At 32.3% G+C, this 24,293-nt stretch overlaps 1 protein-coding gene across 1 annotated transcript in view; it reads right to left on the bottom strand.

The window, feature by feature from the left end:
• Nucleotides 1-20,478: 20,478 nt before the first annotated feature.
• The window catches only part of LOC112689545 (transcription factor MYB120-like), a 45,426-nt gene continuing 41,611 nt past the window's right edge, over nt 20,479-24,293 (bottom strand). Inside the window, exon 3 of the mRNA XM_025563314.1 lies at nt 20,479-20,762. Within this exon, the coding sequence (XP_025419099.1) occupies nt 20,716-20,762 (47 nt within the window). The 3' untranslated portion in view covers nt 20,479-20,715. The remainder of the gene's footprint in view (nt 20,763-24,293) is intronic.

The raw sequence follows: 24,293 nt of genomic DNA, 5'->3' as shown, positions 1-24,293 counted from the left end.
TATATATATATATATATATATATATATATATATATATATATATATATCTTCGCTAATACGTACGTCAGAATGTACATCACAAACCACTTCACGTAGCGTTTTCAAAAAGCCAGAGATCAACATTCATCTCAAGCAGACTATATATATTTTGTGCTCATTTTTTTCTTCTTTTATTTTCTCTGTTCACATAATATACCGATCTTGGTATATCTACGTATATTTGCGCAGTTTGATTGATTATTTAAGGTGCCTATAATACGTCACGTTTCCATCTGCCTCTCTCTTTCTCTCTCTCTCTCTCTCTCTCTCTCTCTCTCTCTCTCTCTCTCTCACGTGCGTCCTCTCTAAACTTTTGCCGCAACTGATGGCTTCATAATACCGCGAACATTTTTACTCTGCTAACTACGACGCTTGTGCGCTACAGCGAATCAACTGCAGCGTCACACGATTGTTTCTAAATATTATAATAATGCACACGCGTCGCACGTTAACGATACGTCTTACTCGAAACGTGTTCGGTGTTTTACCTGTACGTCTTGAACGACCCTTCAATAACGATCAATAGCATTTCCGTTTACGTGACATGTTTTTGAAACTTGGTAATATATTCGGTCGTATAAATACTTAAACGGATCGCTTTTACACGCTCAGGCGTCATGGTTGAAATTTGATTTGTTACACGTACTTGAACGTTTTGTTAATATTAACAATATTGTTTTGAAATGTTCCGATTTATACATTCAAAATCCTGAAATATACGTTTATTTAAGTGCAAGACTATAAAACACGCAGCCTTAAAACATCTTACGGATGAGAAAAGAAACCTACACAAAAGCTATGTGTACTACTACACTAAGTGGGTACTAAAATATGCGTTGTTGTGTGACATTATTGATAAATGCTCAACATGTCGCTGTCCCTACGTCATACGCCGTAGATAAAAACCAAGCACTTACCGTTTGTGTTCATCAAGTTCTCGGTTAGTACTCGGAAGAGTGATTCGTCGTTTTATTTGAATCTTCTAGAGTTTGTTTTTATCGAATTTTAATTCAAATAACAAATCGTAATGCTTTTTGGCGTGAATATAGTAAAAGCAATTATATTTATTTAAAACGTAGATAAAAATACACCACCGTGAAATTTAATTTACCATTAAAAAGTCCAATAACGCAAAAAGGTTTAATCATACCAGAAACGAAATAAAAACACATTTACCAAGAAATGATCTTACCGCACGTATACCTTATGCGTCATATTCCTTTGGGAACAGAAAGCAGGAGGAATTACTTCAGTTTCCACAGAATGTTACTTGATCGTTCAACCAAATGAATATTGTCTTTTTTTTTTAAACAACCCCTTTGGCGTAATACAAAAACATAAAAGCTCTCTACGAAACATTGCACAAATTATATATATAATTTTTTTTTTTTATACAGACCAATTTTATCATGCATATCGTATATTTATATATGTGTAAAATGCGTATGTATACGTGTGTGTATTTACCGTATTATTTTATTTTTTATTTTTGCTTTTGCTCGGCCATAATCATATTACGAATCTCGTTCGTTCTTTGACGACGTTCGAACAGTGAAAATGTACCAACCGATATTCGAAAAACCGACGAAAACAAAATACTTTTAAACAACATCTCGTTGAAACAACGTTGGAACATATAATATGTACCATTATAGCGTTAGTATAATATATATGTTATCGGAAAATATGATCATTTAGGAATTGTCATCATTCCCTAGTCATTGTTGACAATTCCTGAAAATGACCTTGGGCATTGTTGACTATTTCGTAGTTGTAACTAAATTTACGTATTATCTTAGGCAATGTTGTAAATTGAGAAGACTGATCGAACAAACTACAGATAATCTCAACTCGGTTTTATGTTATCAGTTTATTTTTATTGCCTATAATAATTGATTATTGTGTATCGTATCGTAACAGTCTGTAATAAAGACAGTAGTGTTTGTGCTGTGTTTAAGAAAATTATTCAATTAATATTTTCAAAAATGAATTTAAAAAAAATGCGATTAAAATTTGACAACACAATTTCATTATTAATTGATAAAAGACATAATGAAAATCATTTTTTGGATCATAAGGAATATTCTGAACGACTTGAAAAAATAAATCAGTACAAAATAATGCTATCCACGGCCGTAAGAAAGAGATGTACAAAAAATTATAGAAACATGCATAAGTATGACATTATTTTTATCAATGGTAAAGATCGTTTAATTAAAACTATGGTCGATGTTACATAGATGTGAAAAATAAAGAGCTTTTCTATAAAATTCATTCTACGCATATAGCAGTTTAACCTTACCATGGAGGCCACGACCGTATTGGTGGTTGAACTTAAATTAAATTTTATCAATATCACAAAGGAAATAATTATAGTCGATTTAAATATTTGTTCTGATTATCATAATCAGAATCTAAAAAGAGGTTTGAGATCAAAACCTATTATTTTTAATTTACACCTTATTTGTTATATTTTTGTCTTACAATATCCTTACTTACTTACTCGTATAACCAATAATTATAGTTATAATTGGAAGAAATGAAAAGAAGTGTTTTCGTTTTTTTTTTTCAACAGTCGATTTTCTTTTATTGAACTTAAATCTTAAGTACTCTTAACAAACCATTTATGCATGTTGTTGTGGTGTGACTGTAGGTAAAAATAGGCACAAAACAAAAGAATACATAATTACATAAGTAAGTATACTTATATCTTTTTTTTCTTTAAGATACATAAAAAACTTAAGAATATAAAATAAATGATAATAGTTTGATAAACATGAAAAAAATTTAAATACAAAATATTCTATCCTAATCAAAGTTCAAACTTAACACTTGAAAAACTTAAAATAATTAACAAATAAATTAATCTGTGTATTCCATAGTGTATCACTGTATAATGTATACCTACTTATAAAAATATTAAATATTAAACTTAAAAAAACATATTAAATTTCCGTACCCATCTTATATGCTCTTACAGAAGTGTGCTCAGGATTTTTCTATTGGGGGGGGGGGGGTTCACTTAATATTTTTAATAGATCCATTTAATAATATAAAATTTCGGTATTATACATATCACATATTTATTACAGATAATACACATTACACACAGACACTAACATAACATATTTTTAAAGAACAAAGTCTAATTTTCTAGGCTTTTTGGCCGATTCATCAAGGACTTCTTCAGCTGTTATTGGACCTTCCTAGTGAACAGCCAGCATTATTATTTCATTAAGTTTAGTCTAGAAAAAATATGTTGTAAATATAAACATAAAAATATTATAATTAACTATTTGTTTAAATTTTGAAATGTTTACTTCTGTCATCGTGCTACGTAGATAATTCTTCAATCTTTTAAGACATGAAAATATTCGTTCCGGTTTTGCCGTATTACACAGTATTTATATTACCATAGGGAGAGGGGTTCAAACCACATGAACCCCCCCCCTTGAGCACTCATTGAGCACTCATCACCCATGTGCTCTTATAATAATGATTTCATTGAGTAAATCAGATGGCAATGATGATCTTAGGTCACTGTATATAAACTTGAGCCCAGAAAATGTACGTTCTACGGTTACTTATAACAGTTCAATCTTAAATAATTTAATAATATTTAATTATGCGAGTACAGCTAAATGCCTACTAATAATCACTATAATAGTATAAAATACTAATCTACTTAATTTAATTATTTATCAAGATAAAAATAATCTATATTATGAATCACAATGGCAACGTTGTAAGTGAAATGGGCACATATGAGCTATAAATCGGCAGGTAATACCTTATCTTTCGGGCGCATCTATTCACATCCCTCGGGGCGCAAATGTTCTACTCTGAGGCGCAAATAGGCTGTAGCCATGTGTACATATCGAACGCCGTACACGTGTTATATTTAATCCGGATGTGCACACGACTCGAACGTGCCCCGGGCGCTTCCGTTATTATTATTTGGTATTTCCCGATGGTCTCGCGCGGTGGTGGTGAGACGCGTAACATCAAAGTCTAAGCCAAATCGCGAGCATATATTATGGAAATCGCGTCTATGCGCGTCGTTGTAGCCGAGGCGGAGCACCGTTGATTGGCGCAGTGGCGTAGCAAGGGTATGGTAAACTGTGCCTACGCCAGGGGCGCGAATCGCGAAAGGGCGAAAAATTGTGCGAAAGTCGTATTTTTATCCGAAAATCAAATCGAAGTTTTTCTTTTATACTTTTCGAAGTACGTAGATGTTGTCTATTTGTATACACTACGCGTGAATTTAATGATGAAATTATCGATGTATTGTATTGTAACTGTGTACATCGTCGCGGTCGTAAAAAAAAAAAATTAAAAATATTGATCCATCGTGTACCATTAAAATGTGCAACATGATATTGTTGCCGAACGTGCGTATATTGTGTCCGTATAAGAACATAATATACGTTTTCAACTATTACACTACTAAAACTACACGGCCTTGCTCGGGATATATTTTAAAAATTTTAGATCGGAGCTATTATTACTATTTCAGTGTAAAAAAAAAAATTAACAACTATATTTTTAAAGAACTACCATGTTTCACTAAATTCCATGTTCATACGTTTAGTCATTTTTACTTGCTTCGAAATAAACTGCTATTATTACACTGTGTTAATTTCAAATCATAACTTAACTTTCAACAAACCAAAAGTATAAAAGATATTAAATTTTAGAAATTAAAATATTAGACATGAACTGAAATTTATATTCGACCTATTGTTATGAACAATATAGCGTATTTTAAATGTGGTATTTGTATATATGTCATTTACATATCACTTAATTTATTCCGTTGCTGTGTTGCAGTTTGATTAAAAACTTAATTCGTCTATAGTATAAAAACATAATCTGTCTATTTAATTAATAGACATTAATTTAATTAATATTAATATATAATTAATGTGTAGTGTGTATTAAGTAGCTAAACATTTTTCCATAAAACTAATAAATATTTGAATGCATGTACAAATGTCATTTAATTTAACTAAAAACATGTGTCACAGTTTTATTTTTTGGATCTTAATTACGTACACGAATTGGTCTGATTAAATCATCAGTTGGTTAACCGACAAAAATGAACGCAATTTATATAATTGTAAATACGTAAAATAATGAAATGAAAAATAATAACCTCATAGGCAAACGGAAACGCTCAGGTATTACGTTTTCGATAAAATTCAGTAATAATGAAAATAACACCTAATGGGCCAGCATCTAGCACAGAGGTTCCCAACCTTTATTGATTCACAACACCTTTTATTATTTTCTAAAAATTTTGAGGCACCCTATAGCCTATGCTCTATACTCTATAGTTTATACTGACTACGCAATACAAATATATCATATATTTAAATTTATATTTTGTAACTTCTGTTTTATTTAGCATTAATAAACAATAAAGATAAGATAAAGTCACAAGTATTTCACCGTGAATAACTTTAAAACAGTTCAAATCAAATCGATAGCAATCGAACCAGTATGAAAATTAAAGTAGATTGAACATCTCAGTATTACTATGTAAAAATTATATGTGTTTTATAATCAATACATTAAATTATATTGTATATACCTAATTAGTTATACACAATAGGTTTTACACTTTAGACATTGAATGTGGTCTGTTTTATTACTCACAGTGCTATATTTTTCATGAAGACGTTTAAAAAAAAATATATATATTTCAAATACTTTGCGGCACCCTAAATTTAAGTTCGCGGTACCCTAGGGTGCCGCGGCACCCTGGTTGGGAACCTCTGATCTAGCAGCTGGGACGTCTGAAATCGATATGTATCCACCTCAATAGGATATCAGCCATACATTATTAATGTTCGATACGACTTTGCGGCGTGTCCCAAAATGTTCTTTAACTAGATAGTTTACAGATAAAGTGGCCCGGAGTGAAATCTTCGGCCGTGTGTCGGTGGCGCTGGTTCGCGGTTTCATTAATTATCTTGACATTTTGATTAGAATCAAGTGTTTGATTGGAAACGAACCATGGGTATTTGGCGAGATTTCATGCGCGCGCCGCGATGGTAGATGGATAATAGCGCAAAGCTAATACATAATGGTTTCGATATTTGGCAGCACTACAAATTACCGTTATACCCGCGACCGTATTGGTTGTAATTATGTAGCACTTGCATAGTGATTTGTGCGGAAATATAAGATTTAGTCTGATATGGATATCTTTCGATCGCCAAAGATTTTCGATGGGGGAGCGTGGATCGGTGGACATTGGCTAGGCGCTGGGCATTTAGATTTTTCCACGATAATCTTTTAAGCCAACAGCTCGAGATGAGTCGATCCCATGACCGACCGTGACGGAACATTTTTAGGGACCATCACATATTTATTAAAAAAAAAAAAAATTTAAAAACTGATGTATGTCGGATAGAAGTGAAACCCGTGTTCCGTTTTGGGACGTTACAGGTTTTCGTAGTAAATTTATAGTAAAATCCAAGTTAATTTCATAGTAGAGTTTTTGCAATTGTACTAACAATAGCAAACACGATTGGTACCATGATTTTATTATAAATTTATTACGCCAACCGAATCGTTGTTGGTTCGAGTAACTCGCGGGAGCAGATTCCAATGCTATCGCCCATATAGAAGTTTTTACATAATTGATGTTTCTATTCCACGAATTGATTATGTATATACTATTGTACCGCAATACATTTTAAATTATCGTAAAGTATACCACATTAGTAACAACTTTAATAAAAATAAAAACTTATGCTATATATTAGAATATACCTATATCAGGGGTCAGCAACCTTTTGAATCACGCGGGCCATATTTTTTTTTTCAAATGTTTATCAAGGGTCACATTAAAAAATATTTTTACATATAATATATACTAATAATTGTATTGCTATTATATTTGATTATATTACATAAAAATATGAATGTAAAAAATACGAATGTTACTGGAAAAAATTGCTTTTAAGAAAGAATTTTTTGACAAATTAAACATAATGGCTTACCTTTGTTTTCGAAGAAAAAATATGAATCAACCCAAGAATTATTAAAAAAACGATGTTCATCACCAATTTTTTCTTTTTTTAGTCGCCATAATGTTTGAATTCACTTGTAAAATGAAACTATTATAAACGCAAAAAGTCACACGTACGGGCGTAATCACTGTGTAATACTAATTACTACAAACGCAAAGTAACTATGCCCATAGATTAAATATATTAGATACATATGTATTAAATATATTTAAAATTTTAATTTTTATATTTAATTTATCCTATGATTGAGTAGTGCAGCTATCATTATCTTCGACTTCGATTAGATAATAATAACAATTTTATAGATTAAACTGAGTCTATATAACTATATAGAATAAACATCAACTTTTAACGATTAGATTAGATTTTATTTATTACGAAAAAAGAATTGAATAGTATTGAAAATTGTATGAAAAATTTTATTAAACAAAAATTCACCATCTTTGTGTGGGCCATAAAAAACGACTTCGCGGCCACATGCGGCCTGCGGGCCGCCGGTTGCCGACCCCCCTGACCTATTCTAATATACTATCATAACTATCATAAGGGTACGATATTATTATTTTTAAGTATATTATTATACATAATATTATTTTTTGCATATATTTTGTACGGTAAAATCGAGTTTTCAAGTCGAAAATCTTTTTTTTCATTTTTCATTTTTCCTTTTCTAAGAAATTTTCCCTAAACAATTTTTTCCGATAAGCCATTCGTTCAATGGAAATTCGAATTTATATTATGCATATCACTGTTCTCGGTGTGTAGTTATCCGCGTGGTTCGAACCGTTTCGCCGCGCGGTCAATCGAATCGCGCCACCATACACAATTTTTTTGGCTGGCGGAAAATCGATTCGAATTAATTTGTTCGACAATATTACAACACTATTTGTTCGGGAAAAAAACATCTTTAGTGCGCGAACGTCGACCATCGAATGCCCATCCCTACGACTAAACAGGATTTGGTACGTGATGGACGATCGAGACGGCGGTTGCGGGACTCGTTCAGTACGTGCGCACGACGTGTAAAAACAATTGAATATAATTTTCACTCCACGGCCAATTCTGTTTCACGAAATTTTTATTTTTTATTTAAATTCTTTACTTTTCTCGGCATCTCCACACCTTCGCACTTGGCGGTACATGGTACCGTTTCCGCGTACGCGCCCTCGTCGTAACGTATGGTTGCCGCCGCGCTGCTAATCAAATAAACACTGCCATGTAAATATAACCATTACCAAAGTTATTTCTGCTCATACGATCGGAGTTTAAACTTATAACCAAGTACGTTCCCCACCGCCATTATTCTTACGCACGCATTTTTCTACGTGCAATACAATGCGTTTAATACGTTCCAATAATCCGACGATGATTAATTTTATGCTGTTTAATTAATTTTCCTTTAAATTAATACATAACTCAGTACACACACACACACACATTTATTCGCTCTCACTTTTCACATTCGGACACAGTCCTACACACACTTGCGCACACGCGAACACAGACAATAACGCAGCGTTTAATATCTGCGGTACATAAGAATCGTATTCTCCAAGTCTAATATTACTTTTGTCCGGGTGCGGAATGCTACGTCGTCCGAATACCTAAGATATTTATTTTTTTCGGGTTTTGCAGCGCCGTCTGAACTGGGCTTGCCATTCCATCGGAATATCTGCACGAAATACCAATGCCAACCGTTGAGTCCATTGCCATTCCCACGCGACTCGAATACTTTGCATAGCCACCGCAACAAACACCGCAAACTTGTATCGAATATTCCGTGCAATTAATTAGCGAAGGATATTATTACGATGATATAGGTACGTTTATCAGAGATATGTGCGCACCGTGTGGTTTTGTCGAAAGTTTCGTTTCGCTGTGGGGTTATTACCGAAACGATGCGCACTTTATATGTATTTAATGAATTTCGGTTTCACTTGAAGAATACGTTCCGTGGATGAATTATTATGGTTTCGCATCATATGAGAGCCACGAATACTTTACGTATATTCATATAGGTTCTGCATTGATCATTATTACATATTATTGTTACAGGTCATACATACAATTTATTCGATTTGAACAATTCAAAATAAACTATTCGGTGTTATTTTTAGAAAGTTCTCCGTTATATTTCAATTCAACTTTTGTTTTAGTTTTATATACCGTTGTATATGACTGTTATATTTTTTAAAATACGTATGACAAATGTTGAATCTAAGCTATGCTAAACTAACATTATTACATACATGACGGCCAACAAAAAATAAAAATAAAAAAAAATACATTTATATTTTTTGAACTGTATAAATTTATATTTATTAATTTCATTTGTAATGCTTTAAAATCTTATTTCTATTTTAAATAATAATTCACTGATATGAACGTACTGCTCGTATTTAACAGTAATTATATTTTGTATTAACATTTTATTTACTTCATTAGAAGTATTCTTTTTAAAATATAATCATTCAATTTAATTCAATAATTTTCTCAATTTTAACTACTTACTTTGGATATACTGTTTCAATCCAATTCAAACATTTAATATTTTACCAAAAATTTTTTTATGTAACATTTTCTTAAAAAAACGACAGAATTCAGACACTCTTCTTGCTGTCGAACAAGTAAATGTATATATAATTGTTATCATTTTGAATTAAATAATAAATTATCTCAACTCTTCGAAGTTAAAGTTTATATAAATTAATAAAAAACCAATAAAACTACAATAGTAAATATTTTCAATATATTTGTCGCCTTTAAGAATAAATCAATTTGAGTAATATTTAAAAAAATTAAAATCCACCGTGATATATCTAATTTTCTCAAAACCATTATTATTGTTATTGAGTTATTCTAAAAATCTCTCAAGTTTCATTAACATCAATGTCCAATTTTAATAAATACATTTTTTGAAGTTCCATTGCGTTCACGTGAGCACTTAACAAACGCATAACATTTTTATAAAACCTTTAGGTGGTATAGTCACACTCAATGCGGGACCTATAAGGTTTAAAATTAAAATATTTAATTATATCTCATAAATGTTTTGTTGATTAAATATTTCTAACTTCTTAATTTCTGTAGAAAAAATTAATAGAAACGGTGAATTTAATTATATTTCTCCCTGCGGTTATTGTCGTGAAAGTAAATGTATGCGGGTAAGAATAATATTTTATGTTTACTTTTTTTTTACAATATTCCAGCGCATAAGATAAAATTTAATTTAAAACGTGCTAGTACTATAGTTAAAACACACTACCATCATCATATTACAATTGGCATAATCTAAAGTAAATAGTGTTTAACGAACACAGTTTCGTTATAGTATTTCAAATGATAATAATGAATATCCTAACAGTAAAAAATTATGTGTATACTGATATATGATCACAGCCCCACATGTATATTTTGTATTATTTTAATATACTATTCGATTTTATGGTATGCCCAATTTTTAAACGCATCAACGCATCGTTCCAACACCACAACGCTATTAGTAATATTTTTCCTATTGTTAATCTTATTTCAGTAACCATAAAATATTCTGCTTGTCATTTGAAAATAAGTAACTAGAAGTTTTTATCAGAAATTTTACATGCATTGTTACAAAAGCTCCGCATCGCGTTTTCAATAAGTATTTTACCACCCACGACGAATTTTCCAACAGTTTTATCGACATAAGAGAAAAAGTTTTCAAATAATAAATGGCAATTTGCAGTTTTCTTAAAAAGAAATAATAAAAAATAGTACGTAAAATATTATTATCACTATTACAAGGCTAAAATATTGTCGACGGATGGTTCTTTTTTATAACATCATGTGATGAAACATTGATTTATACATAATAGCAATACACAACTGAATTAATTTAAAATCATTATTGATTTTTATATTTTTCATCCACGTTCAAAATACTCGATTTCAAACTATAGTTTAACATCTAAGATAATAATGTATGGAATATTTTATGCGTACAAAAGTACAATATTCGACTATTGTTATAAAATACTAATGGCACTTTTAAAATCCCGAAAACGGAAATAGAAACCTTTTTTTTCCTTCACGACACTGTCGTTGAATTAAACAAGTCATATAAATAATTGCCTATAAAACTTGATTGATACAAACATGTATCCAAAACAAGACGGCTATTACTCAGCCGAGTGTCTGATATTGATTTCGTTTTTCTTTTGAACTCCATCACGTCTCATTCCCGTTATAACCTAAAGTGGCCTATCTATTATCTATCTGTACGATTGAATTGGATTTGTCGTCGAAGACATATAATCCTCCCGCAATTTCACGATCAATCAAGACCGGCTGCAGAAGAACGTTTTCCCTATTTCAAAGCTCTCAATTACAAACCTTACATTATAGTCCGGTTGAGGTTATTTAGGGATCTTAAATCAGAACGAATTCCGTTTTACGACTCTGATAAGAGGTTTGGGGGAAGGATCGGTGATTTTTCTAATTTCAATTAAGAATAATTCAAAACACACGACTGGTCGGTCAACCATGTAGCGTCATTTTATTAGAGTGATACGTATGAATTAATCCTCTCCCCTCTCCTGAAATCCAAACGAATGCGGTGGTAGTTTTAGAATACGTGTTTAAACCTTGTACGGAATACTATACCTATTGATAACGATATTATAATAATGCTAGGACAAAACATATAAGACCGTTTTGAAGATAAAATTCAAACAGTTATTATTTATTATACATTTAATTGTGATAAAATGAAATGTAACTCGTGTGCTTGTGTTTGGGTTTAATTCCACGTGTGTAAAGTAATTTGATACGGAAAACGGAAACCATGTAATCTTTGAAAAAAATTTCATATTAATACTGGCAGTATTATTAGAATTAGGATAACGATGACTCCTGACAACGGAAAAAGCCAAGAGAACAATTGTCTCTAAATAATATACCTCACTATACCTTAGCGTATAGCTAACCATAGGTGATTAAGTAAATGAGGCAAAAACCACGGATTATACTTAGTCATTATTACAATTAGTGAGTGTTGTTTCTTTAAAAGATTGGTGCAAAGGATTTATTTCAACCGCTTTTAATGTATGTTTTATAGTAGTAAAAATATGAAAGCTGCTAGAATGTTCTGGTATTTAATACAACGGACAACGACGTGTCCTCACCACATCGTTTGATATTCTGCGCTATGTTGGGAAAAAAAGCTTTATTTTTTATTGATCTGATCGACGATAATTATTTATTATCTTGCAGCAGCTGTGATTAAGTGATATATTTTACGAAATGTTCATATATTTATATTTATTGTCTGATGTCTGCGGTAGGTAATGCGTTTTGAAACGTCTTATAAATTATCTTATTATTCTTTTATGACAAGAGAAAATGTTGGTTTTTCATCGGTTCACAATGAAAAAACATCAACAAAACAGAATATGACCGAACGTCAACCTATATAATCATCTAGATTATCTAGTAATATCGGTAACCGTAAACAAGTAATCAATAGGTTATTAGCTATATCAAAAGCACCGACGTATCGTATACTGTGTTGGCAAGAAATTATCATACATCGACTAAATACGTTAACGGGTTGGTGGCAAAACAAACTTTTTCGACTCGATACTTTTCAATAATTCAAAGATGGAACGTCAATCTTAATTGAACGACATTATCAGGGTAAAGAGTAATGTCGGTATTAAGAACATCATAGTTTTATCGAAATATTACCATTACTTTTTATTTTTTTTGTGGACCACACAAATGTTAAAAAAATGAAACAATAGACTATCTAAGGGTTTTTGGTCTAAAACTCCTCAAAAAATAATGCCACTTGGGCTTATTACGATTATACAGTTTTTATTTTTTATTTTTTTTTTATGAAAATATATGGTCGGTTATTACGGCAGTTTATGTTTGGCCGGACCTGCATGGAACTTATTTTGCAACATTGTTGACTCGGAAAAATCGTCATTACATAATTGTTAATACGTTGTAGTTAGGTACTTCCGATGTAGAAACTTTTGACTTATTCTTATTTGACGGAAAACTGGGTACAAGGGAGCAATCGATGAATGACAGCGTTCTTTGTTATGTTCGGGCGATCAAAAGTAATTCTAACTGCACACTGGTGCGGAATAGATTTGATATCACGTTCTACGGCATTATATTGACTACGTATTATTTCGTTTATAAGTGATTTTAATTATTTTTCTGCGTGGCGCCTTCGCGTTGAAAATAAGCCCACGTTGTCATCGTTTTAACAGAGAAGACAATAAACCAGCTTAAGATTATTGAATTTCTGTGGTCTAGAAGCGCACTCATTAAAATCGTAAAGTTTCACAACTTTCAGAAATTAAATATTATACGTGTTTTACTCGATGGCAAAAATATTCACATATTCGTTATGAAACAACTATCGTACCGGAAACCGATTAATCGTTATGGATTTAGTTTATGGAATAATGATACATATTATAGTATTTATGTAAGCAAAATGTGCATATTGTGAACCCTACGATTAATATTACATTAGTGTTACTATATTTCGTTGAAATGAATTCAAATAGCGGTCTATTTGATTAGAAAGAAGGACCATAGTACGTTACATTAATACATTAAATATAAATTACGGATAACGTTGAAAAGTACACAATGTTGACAGCCTGCTATAATTTTGTAAGACATGTTTTGAAATATTTTCCAGTCAAACATTATTGTACCATATTTTATGGAATATAGGATATATTTTATTTTAGCGTTATGCGTATAGAAAAAATGTCAGAAAGATAACAAAGCAATTGAAGTTGGCCATTGGATAAATACGGTTAATGTAAGCCCACTTCTATACCCACTTCTATATACATATTTAATAACAGATAATATATATATATATATATATATATATATATTTATATATTTAAGAGTGGATAGTAAAAATTATATATGTTTCATAAATATGATTATAAATACATAGTTGTTTTTTTATGATTATTGTTGAAATTAAAAGACAACAAACACCCCATAGGTCAAAATATATGAATCCACCATTGCAAAAATGTCAGGAGTCACGTATTTTATTAAATTAAGGTATTAGTAAGAAAAGTATACAAGTTATGTGTTTTTATGCGTTAAGTGTAAAATTTATAAATTTCTATTTAGTATATGAAATGTTTTAATAAGAATTATTTAATAAGAATAATATTGTTTAAAAAAAAAAGTTAACAGTCGCATTAAACCGTAAAATAAAATCACGATAGAAACAGATATTAAGACAAAATGTAATTATCAGTTTCGAACATTAAAAATAGTTTAACTACTGCGAGAGGTGAACAAAATAATCTGTATATACACTGTAGTAGACCTTTTAATTTTTGCTTTCGACATAATATATTGACTGTCATCTGTCACTTATAAACATAATGAAATGCGACGAAAAACATTTACCAAACATTAATCAAAGGGGTCATACATAAATATCATATGAAATATCATTTGAATAATGTCGTGAGACTACAAAAAAAAAAAAATAAAAAATATATATATGAATAAATTGTCATATTGATTTAATGTGTGCATAGAAATTAGAAAAATAAATAAATAAGTTAAATATATAATAAGAAATTTTAGAAATAGTATTCGTCACATAAGCACCTAAGTATATAAAAATGATGAAAAGATTCGACTATGAGTAGAATTTATTTTATTATTATAGAAATGAATCAAATATAGTATACTACCCTGATTCAATTCCAACATCATATAACCATAATTACATATTGGAGTCCTATTGATAACTTTATTATGAGGACAAACGTACGAAGATATAATTTGATAATAATAATACTCTCTTTTCAGTTTCTTATTCAATGCAATGGGAACAGTTGAAGTTTTAAACGTTTGAAAATACCTGAAGAAAAAATACAATAATGATATGTGTTACACTCGAAACGTAAGCTGAACTGACCAATTGGACCATAAATATTTCTCAAAAGTTTTGATTGAATCAATCGCATTCCCAAAAAAGAAAAATATGTCAAGTAACTCTTGAAAAGGGAAAGGTTTTTTTTTTCATTTTTATTTTTTATAAAGTAATCTTATTTCATTTTTTTTCTACCGAGAACCGCATAGAGTATAGATTATTTAGAATTAAACGAAAAAAAGTCTCGTTTCAAAGTACACCATTGCCAAACTAAATTTTTATAGTGTTTGACTATTTGATTTCAAAAACTACCTTTTTTTTTTTTTCAAACATACTAAAACCGCAGAATTAAGGATCGATCTTGATTAAACCCCAACCTATATAATATACATAATAATTATTATTAAACATACTCTTTCCACCGATCATGGAGTAGCATTGAAAGTCGATGCGATTTTTTCAAGTCTTGAAAAACACCCACACTACGTGATTTGAGCGTACTTAAAATTAAAATCTCCAGCGATGAATGCGGTTACACTGTGGAAACAAACAGGAAATTAATTTCGCTCCCGAACAAATTAACCATCGCATATTATAAATGACGATAAACGTTCAATTCGGGATTGAAATCTGTTTTTTGTTTTTGGTTTTAGAGTATAGCGACGAGTTTAAGGAATGTCACCCGGGAAATACACAGCAATATACAGTTTATAGCATGCATAACGTCGTGAGTACTATAAATAATGTAGTCCATTTTAGAACAACTCAGTTGAGGACATAAAATCGTTTTGCAACAGAACAATAACAATTGTATCCCTTAAGGGATACATTTCTGATAAGATATCTGTACCGAATGTAAAATGTCCTTAGTTGTATTTATTTTAACTATCCGTATGAATTTGTATAACGACAAATTATTAACTCCGGACATTATGATGATGGTCGTGGAATAACGATTTTCAGCGAAAGTTGGTGTTATAGTATATTGATGTAATTTTGTATAATCGCATGTTTGGTTTCATATCAAATTTTAGTTGTTACATTCAAGACCGTATCCACAGGGGTTCGGACCCACCCCGAAAGGTTTTCTTAAAGTAGAATCGGATGTTTTTAAATGCGTATTACGAGTATATTTGAAACTTTAAAATTTGCTAGCCATAATACGTCCTTGATTATAATCAATAAACCATAAGGTACGAACATTATTATTATTATTATTATTATTATTATTATTTTCAATTTCACCGCGGTATCGACATAGATATTGTACATATGTTGTATAGCGAGTGTATTGTACGGATATTAATTCGAAAACGATAAGATTAGATGAGGTTAGAAATTTGCAGTGCGTTACTGCTGTATTGTGGTTGGTAAAATCATAACGCCCTGTGTTGCATTAATAAGTCATTTTATTAACGGTGCGAAAGTGTAAGTCCTTGGATGAATGCGACTACGATTGTTTTGAACTCGACAAGAAATTCCGAGATACGATCAACGCAGTAGCGGAATTGAAATCGATAGCAGTGTTGCTGGAAAATTAATTATTATTGCACACGGAGTCGGTAAAGTTGTTATGGTGATGCCACACAAGGTGTTAAAGTCAGCCGGACGTTGGTTGTTTTCTTCTTCTTTTTTAGTTTCCTAAAGAAATGCTATTGAGCTCGACATTTTCTTTGTAAGATGCTGTGTATCGTACTATGCGGTTTGGAGAAAAAAAAAATTAAACATGAGACAATTTTTGTTTCACCACACACTGGGGCAAAGCTTAATCAATTCTGAAATTATTTCCACGTTTAAATCGTAGTATTTATGGCTGGTTTTCATTACGAAACCCGGTACCTTTTTTTAACTACCTTTCCCCTTATAAAATATACTGACAATTTAAAATACATTTTCCTAAACTAAAAATAAACCTGAACATTTTTACATTTTAACATTCAGCTTTAACAAGATTAGAATAATATACTATATTTAGTCTTGGTTACTGGTGGTTGGGAAGTAATTTAAATTTAAACTTTATTACATAATCATGTGAAAATATCGAATTACGCTTAAGTATTTTACTAATTCGAATATATTGTACAGGTTTATAGGTACATGTTGTAACATACAAAAATTATTAAACGCACTTCGTCTTAATGTTTAACTTTAACGTAATTATATTTACTTGTATAGTGTACAGTTCGTTCCGACTCTACTCTCATTTGATTAAAAATCATGAGGATAACAGCTAGTAACCATAATTATATTCACATTAAACTTAATTATACATTGACTCAGTTATTATCTAACGAATAACAAGATGGCTTATAGTATAAAATAAATAATAATGATCTAAAACAATACATGACTAAGATGAACAAGTTGAATGTCAGTCAACGCCATGATTCGAAGTCAAATTATCTTTAAGTCGCATCGTGTTCAGTTTCTTAGCAATTAAAATTATTATTCCATTAATCTTGTCAGGAATATTTTCAACAAAAACGTTGATGTACAACAACTTTTCGATCACACGGTACGTCATACCTTTTACACATTTATAATTATTTTCACAAGTTTTAACCGAAATATAAAACTTGCGTAGCCTGTCATCATCAGGCTAACCTACGTTCGTGACAAATAAATGCGATTTAAATTCATTACACCACGGTATAACGCTGCAAAACACTGGGCTACTCCCGTGACGACAAGTACATCACCTGTCGGTGGTTTAGCAATTCTTGCCGAGAAAATTTTCACTCGGGCGATAATTCATTACCTAGTTACCGCATACTTCTCGAGGATTAAAACCTTTAGAGAATGTATTCGTTAAAATCGAAAAAACGGAGAAGCAAGACTCCGATGAAGTTTAATGCTGTTTAATGGGGTGGAATCCTGAACGGTACTAAATGGCTGTTGAAAAAAAATCCCCTTAGAATGGACTGATGACGGAAGGTAATGTAGGAAGTAGTAAAGAAGCAAGCGTGCGAGAGATACTTTTATACAGAAGACGCAGAAGGATGAAATAAATTTATTGTGGCGTCGAATAGACGTAACGGAAAAGAACTCTGTAAATGTTATTTGGCGTTTCATCAAAACGGCGCAATTGCAACGGTCAACATTGGCATGGCGTCTGACGATAAATTTCAAAGACGATTTTCAAAGTTTTCAATTCCACACAAAGTACACGCATTTGAGTCCAGCAAGACATTGCATCATGGTATATATATATGTATATATCGAATTTACATCAAAAGTTATAGCAGTTCGGTAAAGTTTAATCGAAAAACTCAATGTTCGAAGCGACACTTGATTTAGTCGTATACATTTCACTGTTCGACTTAAATAATAATTACATCGACAAAACTCGGTCTCTTATCAAATCAGGGGGTCTAAACCACTAAGAAATATATCGAATTGAATATTTTTCAATAATTATTAACAATTATGAACCGCAATACGAAATAAAATCGAATATAATCGGCACCCGATTCCAAAATGTTCATCACCACATTCTCTTTTGAAATCATTATACAAATCATTGTTTTTTTTTTTTTTTTTACAACATCAAATCGCTTCACATTACCTATTGAACACAAATATAATCTACAATATATTCTACGATTTAGCAACATTTGTATAAACTCCGTGATGTAATCTAACCATATACCATTATTTGGATGAAAAAAAAAGTTAGTTATTATTAACTGACATTTAAAATTTAAAAATCGTCATAAAAGATTCCAGGAAACGTAACGCGTCTTTATCTCAATCGAAAAGACAGCTTTGGGGTTTTCTCTGAAATATCTTTCCCCGCAATGAATCGATACTCGAATCAAGTTTAGTTAATTATTCGATTTCACAGTACAATAAGGTGTAATCAACTAATTGAAAACCATCCACTTCCATCGTTCCGTGCTGATTTGACGTCAGCCCATAACGATTAAGTGATTTTAAAATGAAGTTTAAACTTCTAAAACAAATTTCTCACCCCATCTGCAAGCCAGCGATCGTCAGTTACTCACAACAGTTGTGACCACGCCTAGCGACGAAAAGTGCAGTTCAACGAGCCACTGTATACTGTATTCTAAACCAATAATAACGCTAACATAGTATAAATATGCGTACACTTTCTCGATTGCTAATTCGAATATTTCTTAACACGTGCACTTCAATACTTACTTTAAATCACAACTATTAACATTGTACTGCGCAATCATCGCACGTGTTACTATGGCATCCGGTAAGATATTGTATTGTGTCTAAAAATAAAAATTTAATCGAAAGAGAAAAAATGACGACGGATGTTAATGTTTTCCAATAATTTGTAATGGAAAAAACAAATCACGCTGTAGTCTCGTCATGACGAATAAAACATGACATGGATCACCACCATACGTAGTGTTTTAACATAAAATCGAAACCGTAGTATAATTTAACCAACGCGATGAGCAACGCATGTTTTGTCCGGGAGTCCCGAACCCAAGTGCCGTTCCGTCTACAGAAAGTATTGTTAACTTCCTGTTGACGAAAACCCAATCCGTTGCCGAACGACCGACCGCAACAAATCAAATGCCACCCCCGAACGTAGCATACGTGGTAACCAGAACCGCAACTAGGGTGAGGCGAGCGAGGCACTTGCCTTTGGCCCTTGAAGCTGGGGGGCGCAAAAATATTAAATAATTAACTTATTTTAAGAAATGTTATTTCGTGTTTTGCTAGTACCTAATTACAATTTTTCAAATTTTTCCGAATCATATTACACTTATTAAAAGCTGTGAGTGTAACAACCCTAAAACCTAGGGGGCGCATTGCTTCAGTTCTGCCTCAAGACAAAAAACATTGGCACACATATAATACGACCTTATCGTTAACTTAATCGGTGATTTCGCAAACGGTCCTCGCGGTACCCAGTGTTGTGCGACACCGTTCTCGTGTTTCAAAATGATTCCTGAGCACTGACCGTACATCAGTACGCGCTCGCTCGTCGGTAAACATTTAGTAAAAAAAAAAATCGGTCTGGTCGTCGATTTCGTCCGTGGCGCATCGCGTATGTTTCATGATTTCTGACCCGCGTGCGTCTAAACTTAACACAATAACACGTCGTCGAACCGTAATAACATTCGTTCCGGGCAAATGTTCTATATATTCTACGAAGTACCGAAACAAGCACGAAAATCGTCCACGGAGTTTTCGCACGGGACGCGATTCCGGACGATTTAGTTCACCGCTTTTGGGCAGTGCAGGATAGGATGGTAAGACAATCAATTATGAAAACGTCGAGTATCTAAAAAAATCCTCATCATTTTAATACGAAAATATGTTTACAACTTAGTAACTCGAATGCATACATATACATATACACACACACACATAGGTACGCATAGGTATAAAGATTTTCACGTGACATATTATAATCATAGTAATTTATGTTTTTCCTTTAAATATCTGAATATAAATATATATATATATATATATATATTTTACACATATGTTAATACATATGTATATATGTATTATTATTATATAATATCGTATGTATATAAATAAATGACCTATTTCAATAATTTATGCAACATGCACCGTGCGACACGAACAGATGAGTGATGTTCGGCGCACGTGTATATTTTGGGTGATATATTTCGTAATCCGTCGATCTCGTCCGGGAATCGGTTCAGTTTTGTAAACAATGTACGCGCGACAGTAACAGTAATCTTAAAATCCCATGGCTACCGATGACGTTCACACCGACGTTCTCGCCTCCGGGTCCGCCGTAGCCGAACGATCGCCTGAAACACAATGAAAATAAACGAGTAAAATAAACAAAAACCAAATAAACAAACGAATATGACATGGAACGTGCGATCGACTAGGTGCTTAATAAATATTATACATGAAACGAGCATTGAAGTAATCGTTCTGAAAATATTCGCACACATTGCGACGGGCGCTAAACGATAATATCCGTATACCGAGCGGAGGGGATGGTTTTTATTTTTTTTTTTTTTCGGTGCCCTCCATTTGGCGTTCGGGTCATGTGTGTACTTTTTTCCGTCTCGAAACTCGGAGGTCGTTATAGGTGGGCGTGTATTTTAATAACAATAATAATAATAATAATAATAATAATATAGGTACAGCTGCGTCGTCGCTACGTAGTATAATTATTACATAACGAGCGCGAGCGGTTTGATTGAAAAAAAACATACTTCCAGGTCACCGACAAACTCCTCGATTCTCCCGCGCGCCATCAACCCCGAATACAGTAATTGATGCACCGCGTGCTCCACATCTATAACCCGCACAATATGGTATTGGTATTGTACTGTATGCGTTCATACGTATCCGACTACTAAAAGCTTAGTAAACATTACGTTTTACTCTAGTGATCTAGGAAATATGAAAAACGTTTTACAAAAATAATCTATGTATATCTACGCTGATCAAATGCAAAATCCTCCAGTTATTAGTCTCTTTCTATTTCTCATCCATTAAAGTCTAGTGTATAAACGACGTATTGATTTCAGCTTTAATTTTTTTTGCAAATATTAAAATCCGTGCAGTACAATATCTGCATTATGCATTATGCGGGAAAAACGAGTAAGTGGTGATGTATATATAATAATATTGAACTAGTCTCTCCGTTCCGACAATACTTAACACCAAAAAAAAAGAAAAAAATGGTTTAAATTTCAAATGATTTTATACTATATTAGTCCTCTGATACCGTAAAACCTATAAAAATGTATTTACATTGCTTTAGAAATGCATTTAACATAAAATAAAAAAACTATATATAATATAAAATAAACTACAAAAATACCAGTAATCCGAATATGTATAAAAGTAAGTTTATTTCGTGTTCAGATGAAAATAAGAAACTATAGATATTGTAATGAGAGTAATGTGATTATTCTTAGGACTAATAAATTCTGGCAATTACATATGTATTTCGTATAATCAGAAACAATATATTATAGATTATAGATAGAATTATAGATTTATTTCATAACTTATGCAACACCAATGAGGTTTTCAGTTCCTAAAATTTTTTAAATATTTCGAATTCTGTAGAAGTGTTTTACTCCAATCGTGATTTATAGCCTGCGTTTAATATTTTTAATCGTATTATGGTTAAGTATTATAGACGTAGAAATATTTAATCCATTTATCGCGGTTTCGTTCGCTGTGTATAAAATGTGTTTATTAGATATTTAACTGAACAATGAAATATACAGAATGAAAAATTATTTTCAATATCCAACGGAATGAATCCATGGATGGTGTTTGCTCCGTGAACAAGGTACTGCAGACATGTTAAAATGCGTTCTAGAGCAATCGAAGGAAAAATGTACGTATCTCGTTGCAACGTTCGTTCTGATCATCGTCTAAAACGCGTTTCAAACAGCATCTGATTGAAATCGATTCAATAGCGTCGCGTTGTCAATTATTAATCGATCAGCGTTTCGTAATCATAGTAATTAAACAATGTAATGCGACCAAAGTTACAGTAAAACAGTTAATGGTGATATCGACCGAATTTTCGTTTTTCTCGCATCAACCCCCACGAGCAATACGACCAGCGAACCGTTATAATACCCGTGCCCAACCGTTTCCTGGCCTTTTCCATTGCAGTCCGCTTTTTCCAATAACACAATGCGACAATACGGTACAGGTATCGTGGAGATTTAATTGAAAAGTATCGAGTGATTTCATTTTTCAGAACATTTTGCGATTTCAAACTTCGCGTATTTCGTTTTTTACATACCACATTTAACAGTCCGATTTTCACAAATATTTCCGTCGATCGTATAGGAATTAGTTCGACAAAAAATAGAATTCATATGGCTTCCGAGAGAGTAAACATTTTTGCGATTCTCTAGGAAAATGTGTTGCGCTCAACGCTTATTAATCGGACGGTGTTTTTTAAGTTATGTTGCGACGAACAGTAAGCGATATACGCGTGTGCATGTGATTCGAATGAACATTACAGTATGACGAAGGAACGCCGTAAGTTTGATAGAATCGTTACAAGGAAATGTCTTTGTTTTTTCCGAATAAATTAAATACGGCCAACATAAGCGTTTAGATTTAAAAAATATATATATACTAAGCTCTTGAGCTTCTTTTCCAGGAGTCGTTTTTCATTCCGTTACAGCGCAGATTTTCCTTGTTTGTTTTGGAAAATATACTATTTATGTACCGCGTTGACCGGAACGCATAAATTTAAAAATCCGTACTCCCACCGCACACAAATCTACAAAGATAAACAGGGACAACTGCGCAGACAACTCTATTACGTTTCCGGAATGAGTTGTCGAACCCACAGTCGAATTCGTTCTTTTGGGTTTTTCGATATTTTCCGCGTACCTCTATGTATAGAGAGAGAGAGAGAGAGAGAGAGAGAGAGAGAGAGTCGTAAAGTAATGTAGCGCGCACGCTAACACTAATAATCATTTGTTTTTCACACAAACGTGCTGCTACGTTTCCTACACGCAACCCTTGAAAATTACCGCTTCCAACCTTTATACGACGGCAGCACATCGTGTTATTATTTACGTAATAAAGTTATTAGGTAATATAGGACGTGTGAAATCTACTAAAAACAGTACCGCGTTCGGGACGGAGACATGCAAATATTTAAGGTTTGAAACCGCAGGAAAGTGTTTATTATTTTAACGTGTTTTTGCCCCCCCCCCCCCCATCGCCCATATAGATTGAGCTATACAATTCGATATGTTTCAGTTGCTTCGCATGCACACTATTACGATTAAGGCGAATGTGCCGCGTTAAAAAATAGGTATATTTTACTCGATCGTGTTTCACGTGATAATAATTGAACAAATTTTTATTTTTGTTTTTGTGGTCATACCGATCGGGCATGTTGTAAACCCCAGCTGTGCGCTGGTGCCGCACGATACCAGGTGACGCGTATTATTTTTTTCGACTTTCGTTCATTAATTATTTAAATCATAATCCGCCCGTCGCTCAATGCTCGATACTCGTCGTTAATTAAAAATAAATCTACGCATGTTTCTTGTTAACCCGAACGGTAACGTAGTAAGCAATTAATAATTAATCCGATAAACCGTTAGAAGAGTAATGTTTTTCCTATACAAATTACATAATGGTACGACGTAAAGAGAACAAAATGATAAATATTGTTTGTCGAGCCGAGAAACCTTAGAACGCAATGTCATTAAACCGCAGCGCACTATTAATTAATACGTAATAAAACGAAACGTCGTATACATGGCCATCGGATGTTGGTTTAATGTATAGATTTAAAACGCCGACGTTTTCTCCGTTGGCTTTTCAAATAT

Source organism: Sipha flava, unplaced genomic scaffold (genome assembly GCF_003268045.1).
Source record: "Sipha flava isolate LNK unplaced genomic scaffold, YSA_version1 44_pilon_pilon, whole genome shotgun sequence".
Taxonomy (NCBI): Eukaryota; Metazoa; Arthropoda; class Insecta; order Hemiptera; family Aphididae; genus Sipha; species Sipha flava.
Note: the sequence above shows the minus strand (reverse complement) of the source record. Positions and strands in the feature narration are given on the sequence as shown.